This window comes from Polyodon spathula, chromosome 11 (assembly GCF_017654505.1).
Source record: "Polyodon spathula isolate WHYD16114869_AA chromosome 11, ASM1765450v1, whole genome shotgun sequence".
Classification (NCBI taxonomy): domain Eukaryota; kingdom Metazoa; phylum Chordata; class Actinopteri; order Acipenseriformes; family Polyodontidae; genus Polyodon; species Polyodon spathula.
In genome coordinates, this window is record NC_054544.1 from 25,896,056 (window position 1) to 25,922,098 (window position 26,043).

The 26,043-nt window shown below is 40.1% G+C and overlaps 2 protein-coding genes across 4 annotated transcripts in view; both read left to right on the forward strand.

The window, feature by feature from the left end:
• The first annotated feature begins 4,561 nt into the window (after positions 1-4,561).
• LOC121323410 (tubulin alpha-1A chain-like) lies at positions 4,562-12,295 on the forward strand. The gene is made up of 4 exons (XM_041264467.1): positions 4,562-4,579; positions 7,286-7,508; positions 7,588-7,736; positions 11,297-12,295. Exons 1-4 carry the CDS (start codon positions 4,577-4,579, stop codon positions 12,278-12,280), a joined length of 1,359 nt encoding a protein of 452 aa, XP_041120401.1. The 5' UTR covers positions 4,562-4,576; the 3' UTR covers positions 12,281-12,295.
• Positions 12,296-24,562: 12,267 nt separating this feature from the next.
• Positions 24,563-26,043, forward strand: part of dnajb2 (DnaJ heat shock protein family (Hsp40) member B2) — a 37,512-nt gene continuing 36,031 nt past the window's right edge. Inside the window, exon 1 of one of the 3 annotated variants that reach the window (XM_041264817.1) lies at positions 24,563-24,837. The gene's annotated coding sequence lies outside the window, so the exon portion shown is untranslated. The remainder of the gene's footprint in view (positions 24,838-26,043) is intronic. The other 2 variants (XM_041264820.1, XM_041264819.1) reach the window with 2 other exon arrangements.

The window sequence follows — 26,043 nt, forward strand, 5'->3', positions numbered from 1 at the left end:
GCTGTGTGCAAGATTGTGGTGGAGGTTAAGAGCCATGTAGTGTATGGACACGTTGCCGAAAATTCAATTTGTTCTATATTTAGTACTGTGTTAAACGTACCTGTGTGGAAGCAACGCTCACTTCTGCCTGTATGAACTTGTTTCAAAATGCCGACGGCTTGGTTTAAATTACAGCAAGGCAATTTTTAAGACAAACTGTAATTACAGCATCGGTAGGCAACGTGAAAGAGCACTGTGTGGATTTGTCTGCGCGTCGATTTCAAACAACAGTATTAGTGTTGGTTAATCCAGACATATTTGCTTTAATTTTGAACTGTGTGCTCAAGCACTGATAAAGGAAACACACGACACAGACTGTGTAATTTTATTGTAATGTTTATTGTGGTGTATAAAGCCAGCACGGATACTGTTGGTCTACAGCTAGTGTCCATTCTCTCTTTCACCAGCAGAGGTCTCCTGCCAGCCTTGAAAAAGAAAACAGACGGTTAATTTATTTGAAATACAGGACAGTGTAACTATTATTAAAACCTCTATGTACCTGCTGTCCTTGTGTTGGCCAAACTGGGCACCATTCCTCTTGTGTGGAGGGAAGTGAATTCTGGAGAAATACCTGAAACACCTACAAGGGAACAAAGTAACCATATTTTTATTACACACTGCAGTGTTGCAGTATTTTTACTACACACTGCAGTAATTTTTACTTGAACGGGGCTCAGCCTCTGCAAGGATAAACAGCGATGTAGAAGTGAGCTAGGGCCGAAGTGGGCAGGTGTTATTTTGATTTTATTTTATTGCTACAAATATAGTTTGTGTTGCCGTGAAAAATAAAAGCTGCCCAAGTTAAAACCAGAAGGCTCTGAGGAAGATGTGATTGTAACATCCTGGCTCTGAGGAAGATGTGAGTGTACGTGGAAATATCAACCTTGCTGTCCGAGGACAATGACATCCTGTCTCTGAACAACGTGGACAAAATAAAATGTATTGCAAGTTTGCCTTTTGAATGCTCTCACTTTCTTGCCTTCCCGAAGGAGTCCGAATAGTGAACTTCATGGTTCGTCGGACAATATATAGCCTTATATATATATATATATATATATATATATATATATATATATATATATATATATATATATAGAGAGAGAGAGAGAGAGAGAGAGAGAGAGAGAGAGAGAGAGAGACACACACACACACACACACACACACACACACACACACACACACACACACAGTGCCTATAGAACTTCTACAGCCCCCTCAGAGTTTCATACATTTAAATTATGATTTTTTCCACTTATCTACAAACCATACTCCACACTGTTAAGGGGAAAAAAGTTTTTATTGAGGAAAAAATGATATATACAAAACTGAAAGACCATAATTGGATAAGTCTCCACCCCCCTGAGTTAATACTTGGTGGAATCACCTTTGGCAGCAATTACAGCAGTGAGTCTGTTGAGATAGGTCTCAACCAACTTTGCACAACTAGATTTGGCAATATTTGACCATTTTTCTTTACAAAACCATTCAAACTCTATTAAGTTCCTTGGGGAGTGTTGATGGACAGCAATCATCAAGTCTTGCCACAAATTTTCAATTGGATTTAAGTCGGGGCTCCGACTGGGCCACTCAAGGACATTTACCTTTTTGTTCTTTAACCACTCCAGTGTAGCTTTGGCTGTGTGCTTTGGGTCGCTGTCCTGCTGAAAGGTGAACTTCCATCCCCGTTTCAGATTTCTTGCAGAGGGCAGCAGGTTTTCCTCAAGGACTTCTCTGTACTTTGCTCCATTCATTTTCCCTTCTATCCTGACAAGTGCCCCAGTCCTTGCTGATGAGAAACATCCCCATAACATGATGCTGCAACCACCGTGCTTCACAGTAGGGTTACCTAATAAATGATATCTAAAAATAAATTCTACCTAATAAATTATTCCTTTATTTATTTTTTATTAAAAGAGGAACTACAATTTATCAGAGATCAAAGATTTAGACAAGGAAGCTAAATGCCACTCTTGTGTACAATTCCATTGTATAGTATCTACCAAACAGGAAACTAGATATTTTCAAACAGGAACTAGAGCATTTCTAGAATCAAGCAGCCCCTTCAGGTTTTCAGTGAAAGCTGGTCAGGCATGGATGTAAGCTTAAAAAATGAACACATTTCAACAACAGCACAGTGGTGCAACGGGCTAAGGCCGTGTACTCTTCAGTGCAAGTTCAAATCACAATCATTTTATTTCCCCCAAAATATATGTGCTGTTTTAAAACATAAATAAATTGTTTAATGTAAATGTTGTGGATGTCAAACTGCTTGCGTTCCCTGGTTTATTTTGACGTTGACCAACATGTGGAATCACATGATTGGTAGATGTCCAGTTACTTAGTTTTTCTGTTTTGAATAGTCGCTACAAACTCTTAAAAAAGTAAACGGAAGAGGAAGGAGAATGACAGTTTTACCTTAGTTTGATGACTTATAACTCATTGTGTATAAGAGGTAGTTACAGTTTTTTTTCACACAAGTTTCATACTTTTGGTACTGGTACAGATGGTAATTCTAGGTGATTTCGTTTTGCCACTGCAACATGGTAAAAACAGCAAAACTATTGGAGCTGTATAGAGACTCAGTAGTTTCAAACAAGTTTTTCTAACTTGTATAAGGAACTACCGTTCCTCTCAATATAGGTGTGTGTGTGTGTGTGTGTGTGTTGTGCATTTTGATATAAAAGGGACTTTGTAAAAAAAGTATTATAGCGATTTGTGCAATTACGACTACAAGATATTTTCAGAAACTGCTTTTTGGTATGTAATGTTGTTGAAACAAACTTTATCATCACATAACCAGATGTGAGGACCTCCTTTTTGAAGGGATTGAAAAGGGATTGTTTTATCTGTCCCCACACAATTTCTAAAACATAATTAGTAACACATTGTGTGGTAAAATGTGATTTAAAATGGCTGCCATGTTTTATTTTCCCAATCATTTACTATATTGTTTAACATAATTACTGTTTTTAAAAATAGAGTTTTTAATAATAGAGTACAACATCTAATAATGCCTTAAACTTGGATCTGGTTGTTTTTTCTCCTCACAAAAAAAAAAAATGAAATTAATTTATCATAAGGGTGTTTAACTTTTTCAAGAACTAAACAAATAACAACGGGTGCACAAAGAAAGGCTGAAAAGTAACCCTGATCACTTAGTTTTTCAATGTTTCAAGCAGACAAAATAAAATGTATGCAGCAACCACAGATGAGTTGAGGTTAAGATAATAAACAGTTTTGCCTGAGGCCTTTAACTGCCATATCAAGTCTATTTGTTGAATTAGGTGCCACTCACCCCAATACAGGATAGTGTCCGTCAGTATGTAATCATCACTGTTGCAAAAGAACAGGGATACTGCATAAACACAAACAGAAAGGTGCTATCCCTAATCTGTCAGAGTTTAATGAAAAGTAGGGCTTTACTTAAATCTACAATAAATAGACATCTCTTAACAAATGCTGATATATACTTTGATCAAGTAGCTGTAATTTACAGTATTAGTGCCTGTAGGATTCTTGTGTGTTTACTGCGTTCTTCTCAAGTTTATCCCTACTTGCATTGGTCAGCTGACATCCCAGTTTGTTTACATTCCCCGAACATTCATTTTAAATGTCTTGTCGCTGTCTCCTTATGAGCCATATATAAATGCTCCTGGTATAACTTGCAGCAGATGGAGGTTAAACATATTCAATCTCTGTTTTAGCCTAAGAAGCAAAACAGAAATAACAAATCTGATTTTTTTAATACCTTAGATACAGCTAAGATGGTCCATGTGACTTAGGTACATTGTTTATTTCATTCTTCTAAGAAGAAAAAAAATTCAGATTGAGTAACGAACACTGGTTTTCTTTTACAGTTGCATTATCTACTAACAGTACATGTAAATGTTGTTGCAAATTACGCTGTCATCTAACATGTTGAGGCATTTACCAAAAGATGACAAGGATTTTAGTTAAATGATATATGCAATCACTTGATATTAAGTGACTATATAAATGTTGTCTTCTGTTTTTTGTGCTAAAATGAAAAAGCAATTAACTGTTAATTTCTTCTACCTTAAAGTATTATTTCCTTTTTTAAAAAAAGAAAAAAGTCACCCTGCACTTTCAGAACTATTCAGTTTTTCCAATGTATATGTTTTCATTTATAGTAAAATCCCAAATAAATAATTCTAAATTGAATCCTCCATTATGTTAGGATTGATTTTTTCCTCCTTGTTTACCAGATGTTTCCACTATTAATGCTCTGATAATTGAGTAACTTCAACCTACTATCAAATCCGTGCTTATTGTCTGAATATTTATTAACTAAAATCACAAATATTGTTAGCAGAGAGTGGGGCGTTTGTTGTAGTTACCGAAGTCCCCCTGGGGAGGTCTATGCTATTTCAATGGAAGACACTGCTAGTTTCCAACAACACAACCTGTCACCTAGCTAGCAGCTCCTACTCTTGCTATAAATACAAGGACCAGCCCTGCTTTGCACCAATACCTTTTCATTCCAAACCCTAGACACTGAACGGAAAACAGACACAAAATGGTAAGGAGACATGCAACTCTTCTATTCTTTCAAATGTATTGCTATGAAAAGTCACAGTAACCTAAGAGACAGAGCTTGAAGCTGCAAGCCTGGAGGTCCTGATAGTGTGGGATAGCTGTTAGAGACCTGTTGAAAGATTCGGGTTGAGTGTCCTACTTATTAAAACTACAGATTGGAGACTAGACTCTTCTGCAGAGGATCGTTAAAGTTGGGAGCTAAAAGAAACATCATTGGAATAGATAGCATCTATTTGAGAAGTTTGTGACTGGATGTACTAAGTTTTGTGTTTTTAAAGTTGGGAGTGAGAAGGCAGGAGATCTTCAGACAAATGATGCTGAACTTGTTATGAACTATTTATACATGGCAGTACTCCACTGATATAAAAGAGGAGGTGGGAGGAAGATTCAGAAATGCAAAGCTTAATATTTTTTTTAAAATATATTACAGAATCAACAGCAGCCTTTAAATAGACTTTTCCTAAGAAACAGACGTGTTTGCTTTTTTTTTTTTTTTTATATTTCTGTTATATGATTTACAGCTCAAAAAAGTGTTGAATACAATAAAACGTTAGGTTACTTACCGTAACCCTGGTTCCCTGAAAGAGAAGACGACCACCAATGAATTTGTGTATGGGATATTCCTACTGGGTAGGTAATTGCTGAGCTCTCTCTACCAGAGCTGCCGATAGGCCCTGTCCTGGGATGATGCACTCTCTCCCGCCCACCGAGGGGTTAAAACCATCATCCTGAGGAAGCCATTTCTCTTTTTCCATTGAACCCCTGAGGGCGACTGATGCGACCTCGCTGTTGGTGATTGTCTTCTCTTTCAGGTAATCAGGGTTATGGTAAGTAACCTAACATTCTCTTTCAATTGGAAGACGACCATCAAACACAATATGTATGGGATAATGTATACCAGAGCCGTCACAAGGGAGAAGGAACGGCAGCATATGACGGATGCTTCAGAACTGCATAACCCAATGGTTAGTGGTGTGAGCTTACACCCTTAAGGTCCCTTGTGTCTAATAAGGCAGAGCAGGATTGTGGTAGTGTGCCCCGCCCTTGTGTATATTTTTGTGTTCTATGTTGTATGTATGGTGTTAATGTTGGTGTACTGTAGTTGTTACATGGGATATAATATGGGTTTCGAGCACGAGGATTGCACAGCAGTTCACATGCAGGTAAAATGTAATAATATGTGAGCACGGGGAATTGCACTAAATAAATTCATGTGCAGTTGTACCGAGACTCCAATTGAATAATTGATTAACAGTCGAGTCTCGGTACAACTGCATAAAGGCAGCATGTTGTCACTCACTCGGGGTTGTGTGTTTGTGAGTGGAGAATGGGTGAGAGAGAAGGAGAGATATATTTAAATAACTATTGCTATTTCATGCTGGAAGCTCCAGCACGGTACTTGTTTTCATCCACTTTGTTTGTCTGTCTATTTATTTGGCCAACGTGACGTTTTGTTTGTTCAGTCTGTGTTTTCTGTTTTGTACAACCTTTTTATTTGAAATAAACCGGCGCAAGAAAGTGGTTTCATATCATTTCATCTTTTGGCATCTTTTTTTGGGCACCAGAAAATACCTTGAGTAGTACCCCTATCCGTGGGAGGTGGGGTCTACGAGATGAATGGCTCACTTGCACAGCAACATGTCCACTTTCTAATGAAGTACCGAGGCCTGGAGAGGGTCTGTCACGAAAGTATTCATGATACCTCGAAAGGGAGGTCCCAAGCGGAACTGAAGTATGTAACCATTTTGCATGATGTGAGCACCCAGGTGTCTGAGATGTAAGTGCACCTGTTGACCCTGAAAACGCCTCCTGGATGCTGGTGTGTCGGCTGGCCACATCCTGCGTTCCCTCTACCTGCTGGGTGGGTCCGGTTGTTCGCTGCTGATGTGCCTGGTAGGTGATGCCTTAGGTCACTCAATGGGGCCGTGGGGACTGGAACTGTCCTGGTGACAGTCTGAGTCGACGAGCTCGCCAGCAGTTCGACCTGCCCCATGTGGGACCACAGGGAAGGAGCAACGTGGCTACCTGCCAGGATGCCTCACTTTCCCGGTGGGATCTCTGCAAGATCTCCCTCGCAGCTTGCCCAAAGGTATGTCCAGGAGATACAGGCGTGTCTAGCAGCGCCGCCTTATCTGCATTAGAAACTATGGCTTGTGACAGCCACAGCTGTTTACGAGCCACAATCAAGCTAGCCAGCCTCCGGCAAAGAGCTTGCCCTTGGAGACTGGAGATCTGCAGCAGAGTGCTGGACAGAAGACATAGCTCCGTGGCCACCGGCTCAGGGAGCAGGGCCAAGCACAGTACACCGTCCATATAGGCCATAAGCATGCTCGCCGTGTTTGACGGGCGAGTTGCCTGTGCCTCTGCTGCATACACCTGTATGGGGGATGTCCAGTAGGGAGTCCTGGGACAGGTCATGGAGGAGGGGCTCTGGGGCAAGTCAACTGTGTAACATCATATCATAGCAGTGGGGTATGGTGATAAAGGTGTCTACTTCTAATGAAGTTTACAGTTTCCATGGACTAGGGCACAAAAAAAAAGGTCAAGTCAAGTATTTACCAGACTGTCTTTCATCAACAGCTTCTTTGGCGTGGATTTAAACATACAGTCCTGTTGTGCCTGCAGGGTCTGTCATAGATTTTTCATATAAAGAAGCCCAGAAAAATGACCCTGCCCTCTTTCTCTCCAGCGTGAGTGTATTTCCATCCATGTTGGCCAAGCCGGAGTGCAGATGGGCAATGCCTGCTGGGAGCTCTACTGCCTGGAGCACGGGATCCAGCCTGATGGGCAGATGCCCAGTGACAAGACCATCGGAGGAGGAGACGATTCCTTCAACACCTTCTTCAGCGAGACTGGAGCTGGGAAACACGTCCCCAGAGCAGTTTTTGTGGACCTGGAGCCCACTGTGGTTGGTAAGGAAAAAACTAAATACAAATTCATCTGGTATTGCTTATTTTAGTTGTAAAATATGACACTTTTTTCCATTTTCAGATGAGGTTCGTACTGGAACCTACCGTCAGCTGTTCCACCCTGAGCAGCTCATCACCGGCAAGGAGGACGCTGCTAACAACTACGCCCGTGGGCACTACACCATTGGCAAAGAGATCATCGACCTGGTGCTTGACAGGACCCGCAAACTGGTGAGATTTCTTTAGGTTTAAAGAATTAGAGGTTAAAATCTAAGGCATGAGAGAATAGTTTAGTCTATTCAGTCCAGCACATGACCTCTCTGCATACTGATATGGTGGTTCTGTGATCTTAATACTAAGACCTGGTCTAAAACAGTCGCAACTAGTATCACACTGATCTAAAACTTAAGAGCCCAACGGTACAGCTGAATCTTGTATCGCTATATTTTGTAAATATATTTAGGAATTTCTTTATAATCCACAAATTTTACTGATTTATACCAACTTAATAAAGTTCAGTTAGTTTTGTTGAAGGGTGTGTGTGGGGGGGGGGGGGGGGGGGGGGGGGCGTATTAAGGATAGTAGTTTTTTTCTAGAGTTGCTTTGTGTTTGGGTGCTTGGGTGTATGAAACAGCTGTGTATTATTTTACTAAATTCAAGGATGAGAAATTTAGTAGAATTTTGTGTGCGAGTTAAGTAGGGATGCACTGAATCCAGGATTCGGTTTTGGATTCGGCCCGAATACCTACTTTTTGAGCAGGGTTCGGATTCGGCTGAATACCTGAACCGAATCCGAATCCTATATCTGCCCAGATACATATTCATTTTAATACATCACTCCAATGTGTGCAATTCTTCTTTTAAATAAGACACGAATCCAGAATCAAATGTAACTTTTGTATTTAATAACAAGAACACGTTTGAACTCTGTCGCAGCTCTCAACTCCCTAATTACTGGTGGCACACGCACTAAACGCGTCAAGCAGTTGCTGAATGTAAACATACCCCCGTATGCAACAGCACATTCACATCACACTTTTCATGGAGTAAAGCTGTGCAGTAAACCTGGAATATATAGTAACAGCAAACTGTTGTAGACTTTTGTCCTTTTTTGCTTTGTCTGTCAAACGTGTTCTAGATATCATACTGAGAGAAAAAAAAAATCATTGCATAAAATATATATTTTTTGTAACTTTAGTAAATTTAATTACTTTATTGTAATGTGCCAATGCAAGATGCGTTCCTCTCCCTCCACCCTGATGTCCTTGCAGTCACCGAAATATGGATCACACCACTTAGCACGGCCACCCCCGCTACCCTTACCTCCTCTGTCACCACCTTCTAGTACACTCCCCGTCCATTTGGTAAAGGCGGCGGTACTGGATTACTTACGCCAGCCTCCTTGTCCCTTGACCCCTCCCCCCCACCAACACACACACAATAACCACCACCTTCCCCTCTTTTGAGTACCAACTTACCTCCTTTACATTCCCCCACCGCACTACCTTACTTGTCATTTACCATCCTCCTGGCCCCCCCTCCTCATTTTTCGACCACCTCGACTGCCTCCTCTCCTCCCTTCTCCCTCTCCCTCACCCATTCATTCTCTTGGGCGACTTCAACCTCCACCTACATTGTTCCCCCATTGCTTCTGCCCTCCTCCCCCTCACCAACTCGTTTAACTTCCTGCTTCTCCCCACCCCCCTACCCACACATCTGGTAATACCTTTGACCTTATCTTCCTCTCCGGTTGTAAGGCATCATCATCCATCATAACTTCCCCTCGTCCTCCCTCTGACCATTTCTTCCTCTCCCTCACCCTCACCCTCACCCTCTCCCTCCTGTTATGACCTTGCCTGTCCAACCCTGACCTAGCCTCTGGCCCTTGCTTTCATATAGCTATAAATCTCTTCGTCCTTCCCCAATAATCTTACCATCTTTCTTCACTCATTTTTCAGTTTGTACAAATTTTAAAAACATGTAAAGCGCCTTGGTTAAAAGTGCTATAATATGCTAAATAAATAAATAAATACAATTTGGGAACTGTTGTGTTTTATTAAAATATTTTTTTAAACTATTTTGTAGCCTATTTGATATGTGTTCTACACATTTAAATCAATGTGGGTTTTATTTCGCAGGGAGATTCAGGTCACTCATCACAGTAATTTGTTCCTCATAGCTCTCAGATATGGTTGTCAACAGACTCCAAAACCTTGGGACACTTTAAGGCAGGTCAGGTTTTATAACTCCCCTCTCTAAACTGCAATGTATTCAAAATGTAAAGTGAGTGTGAATTGCTTCAGCAGGTTAGTAAGTGTATTTCACTGTTTAAATGTGGTGACGATTCTATCTGGAGAGTCTCGTAACAACGATTAATCGTATTGCTTGAATAACTATCAAAACAGTGCAACACTACTATTATACATAACTTTGCACTCATCTGCACTCTTTCATTTAACCTTGTGACAGCAGGTAAAGTTTCTATTTGTTTAATAGTTCTTACTTCATACAGTCCCGCCCAGTCAGCCAATCGATCAATAGGTCTGATTGATGGAAACGATCCTTGCAGACATGTGTGTGCTTTTGGTAACAACTAAGTAAAACAATTCAATTAATTTAGTGTTACAAAACCTGACTTTCCTTAAAGTGTCCCGAAATTCTGGAGCCTGTTGGCAACCCTACTCTCAGATCAGGTGACACAGGTTGAAACGTCATTAAAGAAAATAGTGGGTTACGGCAAAGATGCAGCTCTCCTTTCTTGTAAAGTTAAAGTAAATTGTTCTGTACTTTAATGTTTCTGTTGTGGGGGGGGGGGGGATTATATATGTTTCAAACTAAAATCTTATTCAAGGGTATATTTCCATTTGGTAATAAAAAATACTATGAACTAAAAGGCTCAAAACTATAGATTGTGCACATCCCTTGTTAGTAGCTGCCAGTCTGTTTTTATTTCAACAGTTTCCTTCAGTTTTCTTAACAGTTTTTGTAGATTCGGTATTTGGTTCGGTATTTGGCCGACTCTTTTGAGATGGATTCTGTATTCGGCCAAATCCCAAAAACTTGGATTCGGTGCATCCCTAGAGTTGAGTGTACCGTACCCATGGTTTATGTCCATTTGCTTCAAATCGTCATTTCTGATGCATGACTCCAGATCTTCATGAATACTTCTATCTCCCCACAGAGAATCTAGAGCCTGCATTATCTCAATGTCCCAAGGCTATACTTCTCTCCTCACAATCGCTGCTTACCATACTTGTTTGTCTTTCTGAAGTGTACTGGCTGATGCAAAATAATGATGAAGATCCTTAACCCCGCCTCTACCAGATTCAGATGTCTTGTGAGGCCAGAGTTTCACAGTTTGGTTCTAGCTTGGCTTGACAAATAGCCAGTGGAGAACCACCCATATCCGTACAGTACTGAGCCCTCACAGGTCAGATGTGCCAGTGGAGAAGGGATATTACTGTACTCCTTTCTCACCTTTGTATTTCTTTCTTTTCATGAAGTATAGTCCATCATACATTCAAAATTTATCCAGAAACTGAGAACTGTTTATGTTTCTGGAAACATGAAAAAAGTAGAATTCTGCCGTGTACACACATTTTGTTTTCATATGATAAGATTCTCTGCCAATTTCACATGCCTACAGAACAGTTAGGTGACAATATACATCATATAAATATACAAATTTTAGTTCAGTAACTCATTCCTGATTTATAAAAGCTCTCTCTCTCTCTCTCTCTCTCTCTCTCTCTCTCTCTCTCTCTCTCTCTCTCTCTCTCTCTCTTTTCTAGGCTGACCAGTGCACAGGTCTCCAAGGCTTCCTCATCTTCCACAGCTTTGGTGGTGGTACCGGTTCTGGTTTCACCTCCCTGCTGATGGAACGCCTCTCTGTTGACTACGGCAAGAAGTCCAAACTGGAGTTTGCTGTCTACCCGGCTCCCCAGATCTCCACAGCTGTTGTTGAGCCCTACAACTCCATCCTTACCACCCACACCACTCTGGAGCACTCCGACTGTGCCTTCATGGTAGACAACGAGGCCATCTATGATATTTGCCGCAGGAACCTGGACATTGAGCGCCCAACCTACACCAACCTGAACCGTCTCATTGGTCAAATTGTCTCCTCCATCACCGCCTCTCTGCGTTTTGATGGTGCCCTGAATGTTGACCTGACAGAGTTCCAGACCAACTTGGTGCCCTACCCCCGTATCCACTTCCCCCTGGCCACCTACGCCCCAGTTATCTCAGCTGAGAAGGCCTACCATGAGCAGCTGTCGGTTGCTGACATCACCAATGCCTGCTTTGAACCGGCCAACCAGATGGTGAAATGTGACCCCCGTCATGGCAAGTACATGGCCTGCTGCATGCTGTATCGTGGAGACGTGGTTCCCAAAGATGTCAACTCTGCTATCGCCACCATCAAGACGAAGAGAACCATCCAGTTTGTGGACTGGTGCCCCACTGGCTTCAAGGTGGGCATCAACTACCAGCCTCCGACTGTGGTGCCCGGGGGTGACCTGGCCAAGGTTCAGAGGGCCGTGTGCATGCTGAGCAACACCACCGCCATCGCTGAGGCCTGGGCCCGCCTGGACCACAAGTTCGACCTGATGTATGCCAAGCGTGCCTTCGTCCACTGGTATGTGGGGGAAGGTATGGAGGAAGGTGAGTTCTCTGAGGCCAGAGAGGACATGGCTGCCCTGGAGAAGGACTACGAGGAGGTTGGAACTGACAGCATGGGAGACGAAGGGGAAGGGGAGGAAGGAGAGGAATACTAACACCAAAAAAGCATTTTCTTTACAATGCTAAACACATGCTAACGTTTGCAAATCCCTATGTGAAATGCTGATTGCTTCTCATCAGTACTGTGTACATTTACTTTCAAAAGTTTGTATTTCATGCATGTCTATTCATTTATAGCATAATGAGCATAATGATTTCCAATAAAGCATTTAATTATAATCTATTTGGGATCTTGAATATATTTCACCCTAATATAGATTCTTTTTTTCTCAGGTTATCACATGCTGTGCTTTATATTCCCATTTCATTTTCAGACCACTGATTTTCAAAACTTTGAAAAAATGTGTCCCTTGACATTAAGAATTGGACTCCATCAATATAGAAAAACATAAATAAGTGTCCATTCCAACTCAAGTGGTACTATGGAGGTCGCTGATCTTTGGAATACAATTCTTGTGACGCTCCATAGTTGCTTAACGTGGCCACCCAGCAGTGAAATGGTTGAGTAGGTTCTACACAATAGCTAACATTGTCAGACATGAGACAATGCTACACAATGCGAGTTGTGAACTAGTAAAAAACTTGCATAGCCAGCGGCTGTGCTATACTTTAATACCCAGCAGTCATGTTTAATACCCAGCGGTCGTGTTTAATACCCAGCGGTCGTGTTTAATACCCAGCAGTCGTGTTTAATACCCAGGGGTGGTGTTTAATACCCAGCGGTCGTGTTTAATACCCAGGGGTGGTGTTTAATACCCAGCGGTCGTGTTTAATACCCAGGGGTGGTGTTTAATACCCAGCGGTTGTGTTTAATACCCAGCTGTCGTGTTTAATACCCAGTGGTCGTGTTTAATACCCAGCAGTCGTGCTTAATACCCAGGGGTGGTGTTTAATACCCAGCGGTCGTGTTTAATACCCAGCGGTCGTGTTTAATACCCAGCGGTCGTGTTTAATACCCAGCTGTCGTGTTTAATACCCAGCGGTCGTGTTTATTACTCAGCGGTCGTGTTTAATACCCAGCGGTCTTGCTATACTTTAGTACCCAGTGGTCTTGCTGCATATCCTACCAAGAGCCAGTTCACCCACAAGCACTGCTTCTACTTGAGCTCCTCTTGCTTGATTAAAACAGTGAGACACAATCAGGTCTGAGTGACTAGAATGACTGGTGACCTTGTGATTTCTCCATATATAACACAATATTCTGTGTAAACACGATGAAAGGGGTGGCACCCATGGGTGTGTTCACCACCAGGAAATGGATATGTGAGAAACTGTACCACCTGAGAGTGCTCCACACATCAGCAATAGGTGTAGTACAACATCTCTACCTTTGCTTTGTGCATGTGTACTTCATCACCATACATCAACAATACTATATTGCTAGTGGCACTATGTGAATACATAGACCTTACATACAAATAAATATAATACTGTAGGATTCAGTGTCATGAAAAGTAAGTGCACCTTATGTACATAGGGAAGGACAAACAGACAGGTTCCTCCATATATCTCCAGATTCCGATATGCTCCATACTTGCAAATATATCCTAATAAAAGTTTTACCACAACTTATTGAGCAATTATCTAAATATACATGCATCTCTATAGTGTGACTCCACCATATCACTGTTGTTTCTTGACTGCACCAGGAAACAGCTACTTGTATGGTTGCTTATAGTGTAGTATAGCAAGTACAAACCACATATAGCCAGAAACACTTTCATTTATTTAATTAAATTTACATTTAAAGAAGTCCTAGTGGATCTCCCAGAGTAACATCATTGCACTCGAGTCACATCCTCACAGCACCAAGTTACCCATTCAAAAGTTTTGAGACACGATTTAAAGATTTACTAAAATTCCTTCCGGCAGAATTCTGCAGATCTCCCAGATAAAATAATAACTTGGTGAGAACTAAGCATAAAAGCAAGCCAACTGAAATACACTGCAGAATGTTGGTTAGCTTAAAGAGTCCCTCCTCTGGAGAAGGATGGTCCAGTGAAACACTGGCCCTGCGCCTGCACCCCATTACAGGTGACTGAGAGGTCAATCTAGAAAGGTTTAAAAGATAAAAGAGTATATCAAAATAATTAGGGTAAGGATGAAAATAATTTAAATGTGTGTCATTTTTAATGTCATTTAATGTCATGTACGCTTTAAGGAGGAGGTACAACCAATGGGGTCTCTTCAAAGGGATTCATAATACAGCCCCATCAGCTCCTGAGATGTGCCCCCTCGGGCACTGCCCTTGTCACTGGTGGGGCTGGAGAGTTGGTTAATACAGTCAAATTTACACTATGAAAAAGTGAACTAACCTCTAACCCACAACTGTTGTAGGTTTTCATTTCACTGCACACTAGCAACCCCTGTGGTCTGGCCGGGTCCCTGCGGGCTTGTCTGTAAGCTGCCCAGAGCTGCGTTGTCCTCCGATGCTGTAGCTCTGGGTGGCTGCATGGTGAGTTTGCAGCGTGTAAAGATGCGGGCGGCTGACGGCACACATCAGAGGACAGGACTGGTCTACAGTCCAGAACGACTCTGCCACATCCCCAACTAGGCCTTAGTTCCACACCTCCTCGTGTAAGGGGTTTCTGTAGGGGCAGTCCTCCTGGTCGTGCTCGAACTCTCCACAGGCGCCACACATAGGGGCCCCTTCAGCCCTCCACCGTTCCTGCTTGGCTGCCCAGTCCGGGGGTCCCAGAAGGGTCGGAACCCTTGACCACCGCCTCTTGCGCTGCTGTTGTTGGTGCTCCAGGTGTCGCTGCTGCTGTTTCCTGCAGGTTTTCCTTCCCAATTTTTTTAAGTCTCTAGGGGGCACTATCCCACCCTGACACCATATGTGACAGGATAGCATCACAGGCCCAAATGGTATCGGCAAGGAAGGAGACTCAGAAACTGCAGTTTAAGCACAGTTGTGCATTTTAATAAAATAAAAATGCAAAACAGAACACTACTAATCACAAAGCAAAAATAAAAGGTTAAACAAAAACAGGTATCACACACAATAAACAGGAACAAGATAACCAGCTCAAGGGCCAAAATAAAAGGATTAAACAACATCCAAAAACTGTAGGCTGGACATTAGTCTTCACTACAAAGTTTTCAAAATAATAACAGAACAGAACCAAAAACTCTTCCTACAAACAAAACATTTTTCTCCCTTTTTATACCATGTTGCTGATGGTGAGCCTAATCATCATCAATTATTCAATTCAAAGTGAGCCTAGATAGATTGCTTACCATCCTAAAAATATTAAAATTACTACCTGCATGTCGGCCAGTGTGATGCAGAGGGACAGACACAGCCTGGGAAATGGGAAGTGTGTCTGGCCAGTGCGACACAGAGGGACAGACACAGCCTGGGAAACGGGAGGTGTCTGTTGTTTCTGTACAATTCCAGCATGTGATTGCAGCCGAGAACTAAAAATTTGCAGAATAGGAACCAAGCTTGCGATTTTTTCGTAAATCAGCATTTTATATATGGTGTTCTAAATAAATGTACATTCTGGATGACAAAATGAACAATTTTAAATTAGCTTACAAATTATACGCAAGAGATATTCCCATTATTATTTCTTTCCATTTGGCTGCTGCTCGCTGGTGGGAGAGCCGTCTCGCTGTACGCTAGTAGTTTCAATAACTAATTATAGCTAATACCTAAATATGCTTCCATTCATTTCTCTTGATCTTGTTAGCGTTTTAATTAATGAGTTCACCTTATCTAGTCATTGAGACAGGAAGTGATGTTCTTGACCTGAGACAATTAAGCTTTTTAATGATAAATTTGTTCATTAACTACCTCATTGACTCAGTATCAAAAGCATTATCAGACTGACTTTAATAACTAATTCCATCTGAAAATCACTTGCTACAAAAGCTGTCATTACTATACCGCGAGTTCAATGCAATGACACTGATGTTTGAAAATCCCCTTGTGTAGTCTACAGGGTGTTCCACCAATCAGGAAGCTGCATCGTAGGGCACTACCACACAAAAAGGAAGGAAAGCAATACATTGAAAAGGTAAATACTGTAAACTTCTAAATTAGTGATTTGAATGTTAAATGGCAAATTTATTACCTGAGGATATGACGACCGTATTCTTAAAGAAACAATGTATAAAGATAAAGATTGTGAACAAGGGATACTTCTTAAAGTTAAAAACACTAAAAGGATCTAACTCTGTGTTTTTGTATTTAATTATTTGTCTAACGATATGAAGGGGATATTTTTCAAACATTGGCAGGTACTAAAAAGTGATAATTCCTTGAATTTGATAACAGATAAACTGCCCCGTATTGCTTTAGACATGTACAAAACATTAAAGACAAATTGGTTCATTCATTTATTCCAAAAGTGGACAAAGCAATGGCATGGTTATCTAATCCACCGGATGGTAATTTTAAATGTGGCCATAGTGTGCTCCAATACTGTAAGTACTAAAACTATTAATCACCCACATTCAGGTAAAAAGATAAAAATTCTAAGTTTCGTTAACTGTAATACCACAGGAGTAATTAATATGTTAACTTGTCCATGCAGACTGGTTTACACAGGTCAAATAATAAGAGCCTTAAAAATAAGGGCTGAACATAAAGCAGCAATTAGGAACCAAAATCAAGAATATGCACGAGCCAAACACTATTAAAAAAGCTGGTCACGGATCACCTCCACACTCATTATGATTTGTGGGGGTGGAGAAAGTAACTCTACCAGCTCAAGGTGGGAATTTAATACTTTTGTTACTGCAGAGAGAAGCATGCTGGATATTTGCCCTCCAAACATTGGAACCAATTGGTCTCAATGATGGAGAAAATTTGTGTTCTTTAGTATGAAATCTCTGATTTAAGTCATATATGTCAATTACATTATGTCGAAGTATTTTCAGTGTTGATAGGTTCGTTTGTATGTATTTGTGGTATACTGCTGATGAAATAATATGAAATCATGAACGAATTTGGATATGTCAATTGCATTACCGGTATGCTGAATCTTTTTTTTTTTTTAGATCACTTTAATTTGTGGCAGATTGCTGCTGAACATATGTAGCACCCGGGTGGGGCATTCGTTTTTCTGATCGGGGTGGGATCAGCCAGACAGAATACCAGAAGGAAAATATAAACTAGATCACACTACTATGTCGGACAATGAACATCATTTTATTAAATATCGGTGGTAAACTATACTTAACAAAATACAGTCCCGGCAAGCGGTTTGCACTGCCCTTAAATTAAAACAATAACTAAACACAGAATTACAATTACAACTAAAGGGCAGTGCGGCTCAATATCTGCACGGAGACGGCAATAAAACTAATACAGCCCTTCTCCTGCACTCCTCTAACACCCCCAATACCTTTTACAATACTAGTTTAAAAACACATACGACAGAATGGAGACCAAAAGCGCAGGCAGGGAGACACGCCTTTAAATTCAGCGGCTCGCTCTTCCCTATTTGTTTTCCTACCACCTGCCAGGTGAGTAGGAGAGCGCACAGCTGGAGGTGTGGCGCCAGGAGAAGCTGCGCTGTTCAGAGAGGGAGTGGGATGAGGTCATCCAGGTGGTCGCTGAGTTCGCTGTCAGAGTCCCGCACTGTTGAAGGCAGAGTGCCCCTTGCCGCCAAGGAGGGAGCGTTTTTTTTTTTTTTTTCAACATATTGGTCATTCTTCACTAAAGTTAAAACTTTTTAAAAGCGATTCTATTAAAAGAAATGTTAAACGGCAGTTCCAGTGTGATTTTACTGCAGTTTCAATGTGCCAATTATTGTTAAACTGCAAGAACAAATGGACTGTGTTGCAGTGAGAGTTAGACTGCAGAAACAATGATGCAATTGCAACTTTATTTTATTAGCATGTAGTGTTAAATTGCAGTTACAATTTCATTTTATTTCAGTCTAGTGTTAATCTGCAAAGTACAAAGTGATTCTATCAAATGTAATCTTAAACTGCATTTACAGTGAGATTCTGTTTCAGTCTAGTTTTAATCTGTAGTTACAATGTGATTCTATTACAGGCTATTGTTAATCTACAGTTACAAAGTGATTCTATTACAGGCTACTGTTAATCTACAGTTACAATGTGATTCTATTACAGGCTACTGTTAATCTACAGTTACAAAGTGATTCTATTACAGGCTACTGTTAATCTAGGGTTACAAAGTGATTCTATTACAGGCTACTGTTAATCTACAGTTACAAAGTGATTCTATTACAGGCTACTGTTAATCTGTACTTACAATGTGATTCTATTACAGCCTACTGTAATAGAATTCTGCATCTCCGCTGAAAATGTCATACAAAATGGAGTCTAGTAAGAAAGAGCAACGTGTGCATTTTTTTGCTAGTTATAAAATACACCCTGCTATCACTTAACACTTTCTTAATATGAGACCATTTCCAAAAGTAAAGGATTTAACTGACTGAACAGAGTGAACAAGTAAATCTCGACAATCAGGCCATGGTTTTAATTTGGAAAGCGATATCCTATTCACCACACAAACTTTCAAGCACATTATTACTGGTTGTTATATATCATTTTGTAACAATTGCGTCTAAGAAAATGTAAAAACAAAATACTTTAGTGTGTAAAATATGTTTCAGTAAAAAGGTATGTTTGTATGCAACATCATTTATACTGCTTATATTACTCATACTGCATGCACCTGTGCATTCCAATTAAAAAAAAATAATCTCCACACTAACCAGTTTTAGTACTAAAAAAACATTAAATGTTATACTGATACTGATTATAATGATTATTATGTATGTTAATAATCATTTAAAACAATAATAATCATCTCTTAGAATAGCTTAGGAATGTACTAGGCTTACTGTTTCCAAAGTTTTTTAAAGGTTTTAATTAAATTTAAGCACATTTATCTACATTAAGCCTTTAGGATGTCTGATTTTTATTTTCTGGCAAATACAATTTTTGACTTTAAATATTAAAACTTGTAAGAAATATTCGTTGGATATTTGCTCCAGCACTAGAATATAATGGCAATAACTTACATTTTTTTAAAATACATTTTATGACAATTAGTAAATGTCAGGTAAAAGGATTGTATGGACCAAATCAAACCCTGATCGCTCTTGCAAAAGAGTGTTTATGTTGTGATAATATCGCTAGTTTCGTTATCGCATTTTCTTTATCCCGAAACCAAAACTAGCCATTTCCAATCTGCGAAAGTGGCGGAGATGATTATCGCTTGTTTGTGACGGAAAACTAGGAAAGCACAAAACAACAGATGTCGACCAATCACAGCTTGCGTTCCAGACCTTCCAAAAGACGACGGAAACAGACAGACAGCTACTGAAAACAAACGAAGGTAAGAATCCAATTGTAAAATAATTAATACACGCGCAAAACCCTGGCACGCATATATATCCACACACAGGCTGAGGGTTAGCGCAAACCCGGGACCTCTCGCATTGGAGCATAGCGCCGATATCGCTATATCGCTGTACAAAAGAGCCGGCTCCCTTGCAAGGAGAGTATATCGGGCTTATGTCTTTGTATGTGATTACGTCACCTACCAGCCCTGCTGCTGCCTTCCCCCATGCACGCTACTATATATATGTGTGTGTGTAATTATTATTTTAGTAGCAGTATTCTTCTTACAGGCATTTAACATTCTGTGTGTTTTATTTGTGTGTGTTTTTCTACACAGTTGTTTCCTGGAGTTTTGATTGTTAATGAGTTTCTATTTGAAAGTTGTTTACAAGATTGTTTATGTTTTGTGCAATTGAACAAGTTATTTTGTAGATGCTTATTATTGTATAGGTTATATCTACGTGTACAAGACGCTAATGAGAACAAAACCAACACATCAATACATATTTTTCTGCAATCAGAATCAAGTGGTGATATTGTAAAGCTAGCATAACCTACAATATGATTTTTGTTCATACGTTGTTGATGTTATTAGTAGTAGCAGTAATGTGGCTAAAGCATTTATCCAACAAGGCACCTTACATACAACACTTGAGAATGAATATGTAGTACACCAGGTTGTAAAAATACAAGCAACCAGGTTTGGGGTCCATTCCTATTTTCCATTTCCAATTGGGTTTTATAAGCAAATCAAATTCTAATACAGCCTATTCCACATAGTTACAATTCCAATACAGCACAGGGTTAATTTACTTATGAGTAGAAGTTTGAATAAAAAAAATAAAACTGGAATTGACCCCAACCCTGCAAGAAACTGTGTTTTAACTGTAAATGGCTGCATTTCCAGAAAATCTCTGAAACTGTTTAATTATACAAACATAGCATATAGGGAGGGATACACTCTATATGCAAAGTGCTGTTCTTATACCTTATTCAACTGATGCTAATATAGCATACATCTCTTCTTTCCCAAGTGCAAAAGAAAACTTGGGTCCGGTTCACTAGAGGACGAGGACTAGAGAGGATGAAGACATCATCATGGCAGAGGTAGTGGAGAGATGGGACTAGCCCTTAGGTGTGCTGAGCCTTTCTCTTGGTCGAGGTGCCAAGGCCAGTATATGGCAAGACATAACAACATGGGTCTCGGCATCCTCGAGTGGTGTAAGAGATGGATTTACATCAAACAGAGCTTAAGAACCAAAGTGGCTGCCCAGCAGATGTCCACCACACAGACTGGCGGAGGAGTTAACACCACACCAGAACTCCCCCTGGAACAACAGTTGCTGTCCCTGATGGGCCACGAATGTAGTCATCACAACATGTTTCAGTCTACACACACACAAACACATTCACACATACCTATGTTCTGGATAGAGTGAAATGTGCATGCATTCCGTACACATCAAACCTGTGAAACACTAGCCTGCCCTTTTACCTGTCTTTTAAAGGAGAAATGAAACTAACATGTTTGAAACAAATGTATATTTTCAATGTAAATGTAGTTGCTCTCACAGAACATTAACATAAAACTGTCTGGTCTGTCACACAGGGCCAGAGCCACCTCTGGAGGAAAGTTCCGGCGCCCTGCCACAGACCGAGAAGCATGACACTGTGGAGGGCAGCCATGAACACCAACAAGAGCCCACAGTGCCATCCACAGCAACTTCCACTGCCTCCACATCCAGATGCAGGAGTCCACCTCCAGAAGACGTCATGGGATAATGCAATGTTGTAAAGTACACAACATGCAATGATGATGCAAGCACACTTTAAGGGATTGTACTGTAGGGCTCCATCTGATCTATCCAGGCAACAGAAACGCATTTTACGAGCCCGAATGTTCTCTCCTCAACACTGTGGCTTCGGCACAGGGCCTTATTGTAGTGCCCCTCCGCCTCAGTCTGTGTTTTTTTTCGCAGGTGCTAAAAGCCAGGGGCGGAGAGGATAGCCACTGTCACCTGAAGGAGGAATAGAGAAAATATATATAATCAGCTTAACACGGTTGCCGCACATATTACATAACAGTACAGCACTGATATAACATGATGTATAAAGTAATAAACACACATGCACTTACCAATGAAGTGATGTGTGCCGAGGCGTTCCTCTCTGCCAAATGCTTGAAAGGGACTTTGCAGCAGAATGTAGGAGTCATGGCATGATCCTGGGAAACGTGACACGACACTGGTGTTTTTGAAATCTGATGTTGTTGTCATTTGCACGTTGAGGGAGTGGAAATGCTTTCGGTTCAGATACACATATGCATGTTCCCCAGGGGAATCAAGTGCCCCTATTATACTGGGGAACCCTGCTACACTATAGAATTGTTGTTTTACTTGGTGATGGCGTTCAACAGGTGGAAACTTAATGAACTGGTCATAAGCAGCCTCCAGCACATCTGTAACAGATGTTATGACGTTGCTGATGGTGCTCTGGCATGATCTCACTGTACCCCCAATTGTGGTTTGAAAGGAGCCGGTGGCATAGAATGCCAAAGCGGCACAGACGTTTGTCTCCACAGATAGGGGGTGGTTGCGTGCATACAGAGACATTTGATGAGGTCGAAGCACATCAAACAGGTATTCTATAGTGTTACGATCAAACAGAAAACAATCAACCAGGAGGTGATCAGGAAGTTGGGTTCGGTCCTAATGGGGTCTGAAGGTGCAGGGAGTGGGAGGCCGGCACTGATGGAGTCATCTTCTTCTTTCCAAAAGTATGACAGGTGCCTCGATCTCAGCCATTTTTAGGTAAGAAGTATAGTGTATAGTCTTTATATAATTCTGCTGATAATCACAACTGAATTGGTGCAGTTGTGTAACCTACATGCCAATAAAAGGTTTGTCGTGGACACCACAAAGACAAGAAATAAAAGAAAATATATCTGAAATGACATCCAGACAAAGGTATGACTATGGCCTTTTCTGTTGTAAGAGCAGCCATTAACTGAACCAGCCATTAACTTGCATTTTGTGATAATCCAGTATTACAAAATGCATCAAGTAGCCGATTACACTTACACTGATTTATCATCTGTTAAACCTTCCTTCTGCTTCAGGCCTTTTATATGTTTTAAACCCAAATATTAAGTTGTACGTTTTTTTGTTTTTTTGTTGTTGTTGTTTTTTTAGTACATTAAATATTAAATATATGGATTTAATTTATATACTTTTTATTTGGGGGGGGGCATTTTTCAAAAAGTATGGTCTTATTTTCCGGGGGGGTGGGGGGCAAATTTCACATGACACCGCCATTAACTGAAACACATTTCTAATATGAAACAAACACTAAATAGCTTACACATTATGAAGGCATATTTGTCTTGTCAAAATTACAGACTTTTTTTAGCCTGCATTATTTAAAAAAAGCAAAGCTACATCTCGCATGCACGTACATGCACTGATTTCTAATCTGTCTCCATTCTACTGAACTGAACTCCAGGGAAAAAGAAGAACGCAATCTGGCTGTCCCACCATTCTCGCTTGGTATAAAAGCAGCACACTGCATTGAATATTCCCAACTAGGTTTGAATAATAAATTAAACATTTTTAAAAAACATGAAAACCAGTTTTAGTACTTTTAAATTCCAACATGTGCTACAGTTTTGCCAGGGATATAGGAATAGCCCTATTATTTCCATAAGTTTTTGGAGAGGTTAGCTGCAGACAGTAACAGCAGTTAATGTTAAATAAAATGAGGCTATATTTGTATCTTGATTTGTGAACTGTACCATGTGTGTGATCGATTTCATCTCCATGTTATTTTACTCTATGGGTTTATTCAGCCAGGTTTAATATCTCACAAGACTATATGCCACAAGGAAATTCTATTCCCACCAGAAGTGGTCAGTAACATCCTGTACACTCTCCAATCATTTTTTAATTGCTTCCCACCCACCTCATCATCATACTCCAGAGATTTTTTTTTTTCTTCACATAACAAGCCCCAGTGCATTATTTGTCAGGATGTTTTGTCCAACAAAACTCTTAAACCTGCAAAACTGAGATGTCGTTTATCTACAAAGCATTCAGAAGGTGAAGAAAATAAACATTTTAAAACAAAAGAAATAGGAACTTCATCAGCAACTCACTGCGCAAAATGACAACATTCCTTGCTGAGCTGGTAGTGAAGATTCAAGCCAAGGACTCTCATGAAGTTAAGTATGTTATACAAATACTTTACTTTCTACATGTACTTCTATATATACACATACAAATTAGTTTAAAAATGCTGTTGTGAGAAAATGTTTGGAAAGTGGGCCATGGGAAAAATCCAAACACCAAGCTGGTCCCTGCATTGAAAAAGGTTGTGAACCACTGTTGTATACAGTGAACTTCAGTTAAGTTTATTAGAATAAACTATGATGGGATACTATTGTATTTTCTCTCCTGGCTAATTGGAGAAAATGCGTTTAACAGCTAAATTGGGGTAAAACTTTCAGAAGCTATAAGTGTTGTCAGGCACAATAATACAATAACAACATTTTACTGCTGCAGCCCCCTTGCCTTTTTCTGCCTCCCATTTCTTCTGGCCACCAGCTGCCACTACAACAGTGTTTGATATCAACAATTGTGTTTTTAATATCAAAAATTATATTTCTGACATCAAAATAAAATATAGGCCCACTATATATATATAATCGTTGATATCAACAAAACATTACCAGAACAGAAATAGAATTGTTGATACCAGAAATGGCGGATTAAATGTTAAAAAGGGCTTACAATATAATAATAATAATAATAATAATAATAATAATAGAGTCGTAGTGTATCAGGTTAATTACACCCTTTACTGTATTTTCACTTTCAACCAATCAGAGCAGCGACGACAAAAAGGCACGTGTGGAAGCTAAGTGGGCCGGGATTAATGACGCTTCAAAACAAAAGATATGCCTGGTATTTTCTGGACGTTTCTGCTCAGCTGATTGTGACGCGGTGTGGCTGCAAGGACATAGCGCTACTACTAGCTGGGACTGGAATGCAACAGCGAATGAGACGGCGAGCAGACACAGTTAAAGACAGGCATAGATTATTTTAAGGTGTAGTGTGCCAAGCCTGGACTGGAGAGCAGACAGACTCAGCAAGACATCTGAACGACCAGTTTACCAAACATTAAGAGTATATATAATTGGACAACACCGATAGAAAATTCCAGATAACTTTATCCACTTCAGTAGCGCTCAGGACAAGCTGGTGACAATAAAGTAAGTATTACTTTCATTACACATGATTGCATGTCGACCAAAATAACTTCTCAGCTTTCTATTTTTAAACGTTTAAATACCAGGAATGTATGCAGGCCGTTTACAGATTCAGCGACAGTGAGTAAAGTTAGTTGTATGCGCTACAGAAACGTAGTTTTTACATCGTTTAAAGATAGGCTGTGTTATCTTTTAAATGTTTTTACTTCACTTTCACAAAGTGCTGCATGTTTCGTACAGGCTAGTGATCTGGTGCTAGTGTACGTTATATTGAGTACCCAGTCCCGTGTTATAGTATACTGGGAATTATCTAGAATAGAGACGGAACGGGGTGGGCAGTCCCGGTGTAACGTCAGAAGATACTACAAGGATGCATTTTAAACATATATCGTTCAAAATATTGAAAGTATAAAGTTAGTTTTTGAAAATGTTAGTGGTATATTTATGTTTAAGAGCTGAAGCAGCAAAAGAAGACAGTGGCTACACAACTCTTGTATAATGATTAACAGAAACAATTTAACCCAGTTAAAAAAAAAATATATATATATATTATAATTAAATAGTAAAAAATAGTTTTTCTAATGCGTAACTCAATAACAACGTTATATTAAAAATAGTATTACAGTTTTGTAGACGTCTTTTATATATTGACGCTAACAAATTAACATGCATCTGTAAATGTGAAAGGATATTAAGTAAGTAATGTTTAAACATGATCTCAGAAGAATGTATTCTATTTTCCGTGATGTTGTGAACAGGCCGAACAGCGGCTTTAGCAAGGCCCACACCACACTACACAGGAATCAATAAACGATACAGGTCACAGTAACTCACCACAACTGAATCCTTTAAAACGTAAAACAATAAAACCTGTGTTTTAATTAAATAACAAACCTTCCAGTGAAAACCTGGAACTGAAACGACAGAAATTTAGCCTCTGCTGTTTGGTAAACCCTTCTGAACTTTTTTCTGATATATAATTGTATACATTTATTTTGTCAATTTTATGATTATTGCACAACAATATAACACAACGTCCAAATAGGCTACAATTTCCCAAGAATGAGTACAACTGGCACTTCAGTATTAAGATATATGCGCTTATACCATTGGCTGGTTCCTCTGTCAGTCATATCACTGACCAGCGAGAGCCAGCGAGGATTTTTTTTTTTCTTTTTGCTTGGTAACCTAACCCGTTTAAATGAGCCA